Source organism: Saccoglossus kowalevskii, chromosome 4 (assembly GCF_978046115.1).
Source record: "Saccoglossus kowalevskii chromosome 4, keSacKowa6.1, whole genome shotgun sequence".
Lineage (NCBI taxonomy): Eukaryota > Metazoa > Hemichordata > Enteropneusta > Harrimaniidae > Saccoglossus > Saccoglossus kowalevskii.
In genome coordinates, this window is record NC_140644.1 from 26,282,969 (window position 1) to 26,296,862 (window position 13,894).

At 33.4% G+C, this 13,894-nt stretch overlaps 1 protein-coding gene across 1 annotated transcript in view; it reads right to left on the reverse strand.

Annotated features, from left to right (window-relative positions):
* Positions 1 to 3,659: 3,659 nt before the first annotated feature.
* Positions 3,660 to 13,894, reverse strand: part of LOC144355082 (uncharacterized) — a 74,148-nt gene continuing 63,913 nt past the window's right edge. Inside the window, exons 4-7 of the mRNA XM_085498588.1 lie at positions 10,460 to 10,552; positions 10,155 to 10,223; positions 8,883 to 8,963; positions 3,660 to 4,382 (exon numbers count right to left, since the gene is read on the reverse strand). Coding sequence (XP_085354714.1) covers positions 4,071 to 4,382; positions 8,883 to 8,963; positions 10,155 to 10,223; positions 10,460 to 10,552 — 555 coding nt within the window. The 3' untranslated portion in view covers positions 3,660 to 4,070. The remainder of the gene's footprint in view (positions 4,383 to 8,882; positions 8,964 to 10,154; positions 10,224 to 10,459; positions 10,553 to 13,894) is intronic.

Consider the following 13,894-nt stretch of genomic DNA (forward strand, 5'->3'; position numbering starts at 1 on the left):
TTTTATTGAATTAAATTTAATAAAGAACATCTATTAACAACAAAAACGCTCATTTTGGTAATATTTTCATTGTATATCAATAAAGGTTACTTTGCAACAGACTTGACAAAACAGTATTAATATTGTACTGTCGGCAAAATTTGACAAGTAGTATTTGGACTGTAATATGTGCAAGAGCTGGGATATTCGCAAGCTTTCATAAGCAATTAATTCAGTTGTGATTGATTTTTCAGCATCTTAGTGTGTCATCAAGTCACCAAAGTGCACAGGGAATTGGCGGTTCAATGATTAAAGATGGACTTTAAAATCAGTGTAATGCATTAAGATTAATGCACACTCCTGTATAGCCATTATGTGCATTCCTTTTCAATTTATAGGATAAATTTGATATTCATGACACCACTGTTTCCAAACAAACTTAGAACATTTAAATACTTTCTAGGTTAGTTGTGTTTAGTGCCATGGAAACAGAATTCAAACAGCAATGCATGGTGGGATTTCTTGTAAGTGAAGACAAATAAAAATTTAGTCAATAAATGGCATAATCCATCAGGTTTTGATCACTGAACACTATAATGTTTTAATTTGATTTGATTTAAGTTACTCAAAAGTTACTCAAATGCTAAGTTTTGCCGACAATATAACTTTCATCAATGTATTATTGTAAGCTAATAAATTATTGATGTTAGATTCTGAATAAAAAAAAACTGAAACACTAAAACATTAATAATAATAATAATAATAATAATAATAATAATAATAAAACCTATCAACTTTTTTAAGTATAGAGAACACCGAATTAAACAAAAACATTTTATGTGCACAAATCATCCAAAACTTGTTAAACAATTTAAATAAATCACAGATTCTTCTATCACAGGAATAAAGTTTAAATCTTAAAGTAAAACATGTTTAGAATTACGACAATTACTAATACAGAAATTAAAACACAGAATTGAGTTTAATTATGACTGCAAGGCTTGTTGACCAAATAATTATTTCACAAGCATTTTTTTTCAACATAGCGGGCACTGTACCAAACAAAATTATAAATATTTTATGTGCACAAATCTTGCACAACTTGTTAAACAATTTATATAAATATTAAAATAAGACATGCTACTTAAAATATGTTTAAAATTAAAAATAAATGTTGAATACAACTGCTATATTAAACAGAAATTAAAAAACAACACAGACGGACTGACACACTGATGTACGTATACCAATCATTGGTAGATTTTCAACATTATTATATGTATGATAACAAATAAAGTAAAATTTGATATTGATTTTAATGTTACATTCCCTATTTGGACAATTCACGAGAAATATTTTTAAAAAGAATCGTGAAATCAAGTAAAGAAAACTCTGAAAAGTATTGTCTTTAGTTCTTCAAATTTTCATGATTTTTTGCTAAGACAACTGATTTTATCATTGTGATAAAAAAAAAAATCAATCCACTGATGGTGTTTAGCGTATCATACAAAATAAGAAAGCAACTTAAAAAAAAAACTTGACTATCTTAATACTCTCAGCGTAACAAAGGCATTTCATCTTTATAAATTCAAAGTAAACGAAGAGGTTTTTACAATCTGATTAAAATCTGATGTAGTGTACGGGCTTTAATTATTTTGGCTATAAACTTATTTTAATTTTATTTTTTATTACTTTTGTTATTAATGCCCTTTTATTTTATTATTTTACTTTGATTTTGATTTTTTTTAATTCCGCCCTCCCTACATCGATGTAGGTAGGGCGGAATTAAAAAAAAAAATCACAAAATTTGTCACAAATCATATTCATCCAGATCCATTCAATTTAAGAATGTTTTTTAAATGTTAAATTCCATTGCCATGACGATGATTCATTCACAAGAAGACACACTTGTCAATTCTTACAGAATTGAGAAGTAGATAACAAGCATTTGTAATACATTAAAAATAACAACTAATTCCGTGCCAGACTGAATCTTTTGTTGCACATACTAGATAAACAAATTGTATCACTGGTATTCCCGTTCTGGTACACTTACACTGACCCAGTGATCTACATGCACTTCAAAGAAAGCCACATGTATCATCTTCTAAACTCAAAATCTGATATTTACAAACATTTCTGAAATAACTCAACTTGTATTTAAGGTAGCGGGACTATTATTTGCATGCTTGTTTTCATCTTCTAATTGTGACCAAATGACTACAAATAGACCCAGGAAAGTATATATTTTTAGAATCGCCAGACTTCAACCTTTACAAAGGCGTGTTTGCCATGTCCATATCTGCATTCTACGCTACGTTACTTAATCAAAAGTGAAAAATTACTTTTTTTGTAAAAAAATAATTACGCATTTATGCTGGTGATAAGAAGTTTTTTTTTCACTTTTCCTAGTTGTTCAATAATCTGGTAAATTGAATGTGTCTGGTCAGTTTTATTCAAGCAACGCGTTTTGAAAAGTAGTGTCCTGAATTTTAATTTCTGTTTTAGTTGCATTGCCCCCAACTCAAACCGCAACACATTGGTAAATAATCCATTAAATAGTTTGTCTGGACACATTCAAGTTCCTCTCATTGTCACCTTAGAGCTGTGAAAATTTGGTGTTAATCCGACGACAATAAGTATACGTTATTTTTTGTTAAAGACCTTGTATTTTGAAAAACATAAACTCCTAGAAATCGTTGATGAAGTCACAGCAAAGATTTTCAAGCTTGTTTATCGGCACAAGCGATTTGTTTTCACATCAAGGTCTGTTTTAACATGTTGTAGGGGCATTCAAATGTATAAGGCTATCGGAAACCAAAAAATAAAGGAATGGGGTAGCTATAATTCGATAAAATCGGCAGATGAAAACACCAAAATCAATGATTTTTTTCAGTGGCTGTGTGACCTTGTGTCTGACACATTCATATGCAAATGACTAATCTGTGTGTTTGGAAACACTCATTTACTACGTTCACGTTACGGGATCTCGGGACGTGCCGAAATTTTTAATCAGTTGTGTTTGCAGAGGGATTACAGCAGTTGTGTTCACGTTATTCAGGACCCACTTAGGACCGACTGGGCTCGTGCCGAAATCACGCTCTCATTCGTCGATCTGTTGGCCCAAACGATACGCATATGATGATAATAATAATTGTTATAGTGAAATTATATCCATTTGTTGCAATGGTGTTTATTACGAGCCATCGTGCACATGAACGGCAAAGAAGATTCGAAACATAATGCTTTTTTTCACGTCAATGTAAAATGTGCAAGAAAATAGAGGTTGTAGCAGCACATAAATATGCGTCGCTGATGACGGTTTGCATTCATTACTACAGCATCCGACCATCTACTAGTATATCCGAATTTCCTGTCATCGTAATTTCATGCTAGTATCAATCAACTTATGTTTTTCTTAAATTTACCACCGAGGGCGTGATTTCGGCTCGTGCCGAGCGTTCAGGCAGCAAATCTCGGCACGTGCCGAGTTTCGGTTCCAAGCATCCATCGGGACCGAGATCGAGTTCTTTTCGGCACGTGCCGAAAATTGTGTGTGAACGGTTGGGACCGAGTCGGCACGTGCCGAAAAGAACTCGATCTCGGTCCCGATGGATGCTTGGAACCGAAACTCGGCACGTGCCGAGTTCTTTTCGGCACGTGCCGACTCGGTCCCGGCCGTTCACACACAATTTTCGGCACGTGCCGACTCGGTCCCGAGTCTCAGCACGTGCCGAGATCTCTAACGTGAACGCCACTAATGTGTGTCAGATAGCTACTGATAACACATCCTAACATTGCTTTGTCTTGAGTTAATCTTTGAAACTTATAGGCACACAGATTAAACCTGTGTTGTTGATTTTGGAAAACACTACTGAAGCTGCCTTGCTTCCCTTCAGAAAATCTACATTTTAACCAACTTACATGACATTCTAGGTTACGTTGACTTTATCAGATGAAAGTTTATAGTGCATTTCATCAATTAATAAATAAATGTGAAAATCGTAATTTTCAACACAAATAATAGTCTCACTACCTTAATACTTTCAGTCACATTATATCACAACCTATTATTGATATACATGAATGTATCACGGTTCAGCTAGTTGTTTTCGAAGCGTTAAACGTGGTGGCCGCTGTGGTGTCAATGTTGCGGCAGACCTTGTCCTTACTATTTCTGCTGGCATCGGATTGGCTTGGTAAGCTGGGGCCGCTACATTAGGAGCACTGTAAGGAGGCGGCTCAGCCATCATTGGTGAAGCTGCAAAGTTCTGTAGAAATGTTGAACCAGTCATGCTTTGGAAATCTGCTCTGAGCGGTTGTATAATGACAGGGCCACTAGGTGGGATGTTTGTGCCCACCATGCCACTGATGCCTGCTTGATAAACGACAATATGTTGAATCTACATAAGAGACACAAGAGCACAGAAAACATCTATAAATTAATAAGATGAAGGTTTAAAAAAATGTTAATTTATTTAAACAAATGGATTGAAAGATATAATACGAGTGATTTATCATGAATGCGTCAGTATTCAACCATTTTCTTGTCATAGATCCTAGCACTTTCCAGCCAATTTTTTCCATGCTTATCTGTTTAAAGACCTCATCATTCATAGTGAATTCTCCCTCCTACCGAAACTATCAGAGCTACCACCCTTCCACTATTATTTCCAAATTTTTCTAAATTTACATAGAAGTACACATGTAGTACCACATTTTCCCGATACACTGCCGATCAAAAAAAAAATGGCAGATTGGCAACTTTTAATGGCAAAAAAGCTGTCAATTTATTTATGAGCAAAATCATAATGTGGCATAAATATTATACTGTGAAATTTTCATTTTCGTTTCATTTTTTCCTGCGACGGCATTTCAAAACTGAAGTAAATGATTTTCATTGATTTTAACTGTAATACTACAAGCTCATTATTATTCATAAAATAGATGTTCATGTGGAATTAACCCTGCACAAGATCACCTCTCGCGAAATCAAGATCCTCATGATGATTAAGTATTTAACAGTAATTTAGGAGTCATTTTAGAAAATCTATCATCTAAATTAGAGTCCAATTTTAATAAGATTTTCATTGTTGCTGACACTGCATTTTGATTGGTTAATAATCAGATTGACCTACATGTATTAGATCAAATGGCGCAGTTTCAGGTTTATTCTTCTACTTGCATTTCATAACAAAACCTACAAACTGATATTTTGAACACTATTACAATCATGACTGATTTATAATCAATGTTATCAATGACTTGACAACAAGTTAAATAACTACTGTGATCGTTTGTAATTGAATCAATGCATCTGTGTTTAGTTAGTTTTGTTTGCCAACATAATGAAAAAAACAAAAGCATATTATCACATTAAAATCACTGAGCACTATTTTTTTACCATCACTTTTTGAAGTGTAAAACCAATATTTTAGAACTAATTAAGGCCTTTCATTTTTGCTTGACATCAATACTAGAATACTGACATCAATACTAGAATACTGACAGCAATACTAGAATACTGACATCAATACTAGAATACTGACATCAATACTAGAATACTGACAGCAATACTAGAATACTGACATCAATACTAGAATACTGACAGCAATACTAGAATACTGACATTAATACTAGAATACTGACATTAATACTAGAATACTGACATTAATACTAGAATACTGACATCAATACTAGAATACTGACATCAATACTAGAATACTGACATCAATACTAGAATACTGACATCAATACTAGAATACTGACATCAATACTAGAATACTGACAGCAATACTAGAATACTGACAGCAATACTAGAATACTGACAGCAATACTAGAATACTGACAGCAATACTAGAATACTGACAGCAATACTAGAATACTGACATCAATACTAGAATACTGACAGCAATACTAGAATACTGACAGCAATACTAGAATACTGACAGCAATACTAGAATACTGACAGCAATACTAGAATACTGACAGCAATACTAGAATACTGACAGCAATACTAGAATACTGACATCAATACTAGAATACTGACAGCAATACTAGAATACTGACAGCAATACTAGAATACTGACATCAATACTAGAATACTGACAGCAATACTAGAATACTGACAGCAATACTAGAATACTGACATCAATACTAGAATACTGACATCAATACTAGAATACTGACATCAATACTAGAATACTGACAGCAATACTAGAATACTGACAGCAATACTAGAATACTGACATCAATACTAGAATACTGACATCAATACTAGAATACTGACAGCAATACTAGAATACTGACAGCAATACTAGAATACTGACAGCAATACTAGAATACTGACAGCAATACTAGAATACTGACAGCAATACTAGAATACTGACATCAATACTATAATACTGACATCAATACTAGAATACTGACATCAATACTAGAATACTGACATCAATACTAGAATACTGACATCAATACTAGAATACTGACATCAATACTAGAATACTGACATCAATACTAGAATACTGACATCAATACTAGAATACTGACATCAATACTAGAATACTGACAGCAATACTAGAATACTGACAGCAATACTAGAATACTGACATCAATACTAGAATACTGACATCAATACTGGAATACTGACAGCAATACTAGAATACTGACATCAATACTAGAATACTGACAGCAATACTAGAATACTGACAGCAATACTAGAATACTGACAGCAATACTAGAATACTGACATCAATACTAGAATACTGACATCAATACTAGAATACTGACAGCAATACTAGAATACTGACAGCAATACTAGAATACTGACATCAATACTAGAATACTGACATCAATACTAGAATACTGACATCAATACTAGAATACTGACAGCAATACTAGAATACTGACAGCAATACTAGAATACTGACAGCAATACTAGAATACTGACATCAATACTAGAATACTGACATCAATACTAGAATACTGACAGCAATACTAGAATACTGACATCAATACTAGAATACTGACATCAATACTAGAATACTGACAGCAATACTAGAATACTGACATCAATACTAGAATACTGACAGCAATACTAGAATACTGACATCAATACTAGAATACTGACATCAATACTAGAATACTGACAGCAATACTAGAATACTGACAGCAATACTAGAATACTGACAGCAATACTAGAATACTGACATCAATACTAGAATACTGACATCAATACTAGAATACTGACAGCAATACTAGAATACTGACATCAATACTAGAATACTGACATCAATACTAGAATACTGACATCAATACTAGAATACTGACAGCAATACTAGAATACTGACATCAATACTAGAATACTGACAGCAATACTAGAATACTGACATCAATACTAGAATACTGACAGCAATACTAGAATACTGACATCAATACTAGAATACTGACATCAATACTAGAATACTGACATCAATACTAGAATACTGACATCAATACTAGAATACTGACAGCAATACTAGAATACTGACATCAATACTAGAATACTGACAGCAATACTAGAATACTGACATCAATACTAGAATACTGACATCAATACTAGAATACTGACAGCAATACTAGAATACTGACATCAATACTAGAATACTGACATCAATACTAGAATACTGACAGCAATACTAGAATACTGACATCAATACTAGAATACTGACAGCAATACTAGAATACTGACATCATTACTAGAATACTGACATCAATACTAGAATACTGACAGCAATACTAGAATACTGACAGCAATACTAGAATACTGACATCAATACTAGAATACTGACATCAATACTAGAATACTGACAGCAATACTAGAATACTGACATCAATACTAGAATACTGACAGCAATACTAGAATACTGACATCAATACTAGAATACTGACAGCAATACTAGAATACTGACATCAATACTAGAATACTGACATCAATACTAGAATACTGACAGCAATACTAGAATACTGACATCAATACTAGAATACTGACAGCAATACTAGAATACTGACATCAATACTAGAATACTGACATCAATACTAGAATACTGACAGCAATACTAGAATACTGACATCAATACTAGAATACTGACATCAATACTAGAATACTGACAGCAATACTAGAATACTGACATCAATACTAGAATACTGACAGCAATACTAGAATACTGACATCAATACTAGAATACTGACATCAATACTAGAATACTGACAGCAATACTAGAATACTGACAGCAATACTAGAATACTGACATCAATACTAGAATACTGACATCAATACTAGAATACTGACAGCAATACTAGAATACTGACATCAATACTAGAATACTGACAGCAATACTAGAATACTGACATCAATACTAGAATACTGACATCAATACTAGAATACTGACAGCAATACTAGAATACTGACAGCAATACTAGAATACTGACATCAATACTAGAATACTGACAGCAATATGACTATTGTGTTTAAGGCTATACATGTAATGAATTGAAATAGTATTTACAACAAAATGTGCTATAAGAACGTCCTGGTAACGTTTTGGAGTCAGCATTTCACCCAACTCTTCCTCCAAAATATCATCCAGGGTGGGTTATTAGACAAAAATGGTTACCTGGTATGTTTAATATTTAGCTTAATGAAAATGTTGATGAAAATAATTTGTTTTTGGTCAAAATAAGTAAACAATATTAAAGTTTTGTCAAAAACATTGGAAAGAGTTCATAACAAGATAAAGTGAGAATTACCACAGAATGTGTTCAAGTAGTATTAGATTCAGCACTGAATGTTTTTTCAATTGTACAGTAATTACTGATAATATAGGTATAGACGATGCAAGAATCGGAACTATTGATCTACTTACAGGTCTTCTCATATCTTCTAATCGACCACGACCGGCTTTCAATTCTTGGTACTGAGAAACCACACACAGAACGCAGTAAATCTACAGAGGACACAGAAAACATTCACTTATTGAATACAATGAAGAATTATCTAAATCAAACACCAAACCAGTTTTCTGTTTAGGTGTGATTTTTAGAAGTTATTTGGTGGTACCTGGTATAATTCTGTTTTTAATTCAGATTCAGGGGAAGGAAGGAAATGAAAATACGAATTAAAACCAGCACGGCTGTTGATGGTTTTCAAAATTGTTATTTTTTTTTTTCAAAATCAACTTTCAGTCCTCATTATTTTTAATTACTGTCACTGTACTATGCCAGTTATTGTTATTTAGTTCAAAATTATCATATTGCAGTGGTATTATCGCATGTTTTTTTCTCTTCATACTGTTAATGCACAGACTGATGACATTTTGAGGGTGTATCACTACTCTAAAAATATTGGTGAAGAATTGGGATATTTCCGGTGGACATATTCATAAAAAAACATCTACCGATAATTAAACATTACTGCCAAGTAATTAACTAAAGAAAAGTTACTACTCAAAGAAGCAGCACAAGCGAATAATCAAATGAATAGCAAATGGTTCGTCAAAGTGGATATCCAATCAACAAAAATGGATCAAACTGTAATTATATATACTGATTATTAAATGCAAATTAATGGAAATAAAAAATCAACTTGAAGAATCCTTCATGTTACATTGGAAGATATTCACAATGACAACAAGCCATCTACAGGAAAAACTATTTTAAGAACATATAGAAACTTTGAAAAAAAACATTTCCTTAAAATAAGACAGCACCTCATAGTAGGAGTATAGATATATTGTAATGTATTTTAGTATGTTTAATTTCCAGTAAATCTTTTAATTTGTGAATGTAACTTTGTAATTTGTGTCCACTTTTTATCTTATACTGTCAATCATTTTTTTTATTGTCTTGTAGTTTTTAGTGACCTTACTGCCGTACTTTTTGAAGTGTTGTGTTAATAAATAAATTCTAAAAACAGATTGAATAATATTCACAATGGTCATGTGTTGAAGATTATTACATCTAGTACTACAAACAAGAAAGCCATATGTGCATTCGCTTTATAAACGTATCTGCACTTATTCCAACATTCAAATTAACACATAGTATTCTACGACGCTAACACTGATGTAGGTTTCATGATTATTGACAGTTTTCTTTGTTTAAAATTGAACACGAAGACCTAATAGCTATCTACTCACATTCAGCACAGTGCGTCCAACATAGAAGACCAACTCAAAGAGAGAAAACCAGTACATGCTACTCATACCCTGAAACAGAACAAAGTACAGACATAAACATTGCATTTGATAAACATTCTTTGTACCATTATCTATACAGATACTATCCAAATAGATTTTTAGGCAATGCATGATTATACTGAAACTAGTTCAAGAACAGGAAGTTAAATTACCCAGCATTTTAATGTGACATGTTTTAAATAAATGCCTTCATGATAAACCTATCAGCTCATAAAATGAACACACCACATAATAATCACACTTACTGCTTCCACAAAAATGTAAATAGTGCAGGCCAGCTCCACAAGCATAAACAGGATCAGTCCGTGTATCCATGGCAACAGCATATTTGCATTATCCTGCAGGGAACAAGCCAAAGATGTTTCTTAGAATTATAAATAATATACATAGATGAAGTTGTTGTTGAATACAGGTGGCATGGTCATGTCAGGAGAGTGTCAGGTTTTTCTTAAATATTAATTATGGTAGTTACAGAAACAGTGAATACAATAAGGCTGAGTGAGATAAACAATCAGGAATATGACTCCAGAACTGTATTCCCTCAAATTGTTAACATTGACATGGCTTCTTGAATCTTGAATCAGATCAACAAACAAAAACATATGCGACATGAGTCTGAAATTTGAACACGATCGGCCAGGGCTTGTCAGAGATATAAATCAGATTGTGAAATGAATGGACATGTATGTGTGAAGTTTGAATGTGATCGGTCCAGGTATGTCTGAGATACAGGTAGAGAAGCACAGTTTTTAGACTTTGTCTGAATGGGAATTATAATTACAGACAGATGATTTTTGCCATACTTATATTTACAATCAAGCAAATTAATTCCAACAACTTTCACCATTCTGAATTTGAAATAATCACAAAAAACTTTTTCCCAAAAAATATGAGACTTTTAGCATCACATTCATGTAAGCTAATACATAAACAGCATGACTCACCATAGAATACTATCAATTCAGAATTAGGGAAATACCAAAGAAATCGGTTTACATATGTACAAGTCTTGAAATAAGTATATCATAAATTTTCAAATAACGTTCCAGAAACGTTTTTCATTTGAAAAGGACATTGATTCACTTAAAAAAATCCATTGAACAACAGCCAAATTATCATAAAATGAGAAGAATCATTCCAACCCCATGTGCTGCCACAGCGTATGCCCAGAAAGTGACAACATGAAATCGTGTCTTCTATCGTCTTTTTGTTGGCAGAATATCTTTGGTTATTTGTCCCTCTTATCTTAGGTACTAATAACCTTTCATAGTTACCGCTTTTGAAGTAATTGTTGAACACATTACAAGTTAGGAAAGTACTGCTCTTTCCTTTATACATAACATGGTGTCATTAGGAATTCATCCATACATTGTGTACATGGTGTCAATAGGAATTCATCCATACATTGTGTGCATGGTGTCATTAGGAATTCATCCATACATTGTGTACATGGTGTCATTAGGAATTCATCCATACATTGTGTGCATGGTGTCATTAGGAATTCATCCATACATTGTGTACATGGTGTCATTAGGAATTCATCCATACATTGTGTACATGGTGTCATTAGGAATTCATCCATACATTGTGTGCATGGTGTCATTAGGAATTCATCCATACATTGTGTACATTGTGTCATTAGGAATTCATTCATAAGTTGTGTGCATGGTGTCATTAGGAATTCATCCATACATTGTGTACATGGTGTCATTAGGAATTCATCCATACATTGTGTGCATGGTGTCATTAGGAATTCATTCATACATTGTGTACATGGTGTCATTAGGAATTCATCCATACATTGTGTACATGGTGTCATTAGGAATTCATCCATACATTGTGTGCATGTTGTCATTAGGAATTCATTCATACATTGTGTGCATGGTGTCATTAGGAATTCATCCATACATTGTGTGCATGTTGTCATTAGGAATTCATTCATACATTGTGTGCATGGTGTCATTAGGAATTCATCCATACATTGTGTGCATGGTGTCATTAGGAATTCATCCATGCATTGTGTGCATGGTGTCATTAGGAATTCATCCATACATTGTGTACATAGTGTCATTAGGAATTCATCCATACATTGTGTGCATGGTGTCAATTGTTGAACACATTACAACATTTGTCGAAATGAAGTTAGGAAAGTACTGCTCTTTCCTTTATACATAACATGGTGTCATTAGGAATTCATCCATACATTGTGTGCATGGTGTCATTAGGAATTCATCCATACATTGTGTGCATGTTGTCATTAGGAATTCATCCATACATTGTGTACATGGTGTCATTAGGAATTCATCCATACATTGTGTGCATGGTGTCATTAGGAATTCATCCATACATTGTGTACATGGTGTCATTAGGAATTCATCCATACATTGTGTACATGGTGTCATTAGGAATTCATCCATACATTGTGTGCATGGTGTCATTAGGAATTCATCCATACATTGTGTACATTGTGTCATTAGGAATTCATTCATAAGTTGTGTGCATGGTGTCATTAGGAATTCATCCATACATTGTGTACATGGTGTCATTAGGAATTCATCCATACATTGTGTGCATGGTGTCATTAGGAATTCATTCATACATTGTGTACATGGTGTCATTAGGAATTCATCCATACATTGTGTACATGGTGTCATTAGGAATTCATCCATACATTGTGTGCATGTTGTCATTAGGAATTCATTCATACATTGTGTGCATGGTGTCATTAGGAATTCATCCATACATTGTGTGCATGTTGTCATTAGGAATTCATTCATACATTGTGTGCATGGTGTCATTAGGAATTCATCCATACATTGTGTGCATGGTGTCATTAGGAATTCATCCATGCATTGTGTGCATGGTGTCATTAGGAATTCATCCATACATTGTGTACATAGTGTCATTAGGAATTCATCCATACATTGTGTGCATGGTGTCAATTGTTGAACACATTACAACATTTGTCGAAATGAAGTTAGGAAAGTACTGCTCTTTCCTTTATACATAACATGGTGTCATTAGGAATTCATCCATACATTGTGTACATGGTGTCATTAGGAATTCATCCATACATTGTGTGCATGTTGTCATTAGGAATTCATCCATACATTGTGTGCATGGTGTCATTAGGAATTCATCCATACATTGTGTGCATGGTGTCATTAGGAATTCATCCATACATTGTGTACATGGTGTCATTAGGAATTCATCCATACATTGTGTACATGGTGTCATTAGGAATTCATCCATACATTGTGTGCATGGTGTCATTAGGAATTCATCCATACATTGTGTGCATGGTGTCATTAGGAATTCATTCATAAGTTGTGTGCATGGTGTCATTAGGAATTCATCCATACATTGTGTACATGGTGTCATTAGGAATTCATCCATACATTGTGTGCATGGTGTCATTAGGAATTCATCCATACATTGTGTGCATGGTGTCATTAGGAATTCATTCATAAGTTGTGTGCATGGTGTCATTAGGAATTCATCCATACATTGTGTGCATGGTGTCATTAGGAATTCATCCATACATTGTGTACATGGTGTCATTAGGAATTCATCCATACATTGTGTACATGGTGTCATTAGGAATTCATCCATACATTGTGTGCATGTTGTCATTAGGAATTCATCCATACATTGTGTGCATGGTGTCATTAGGAATTCAT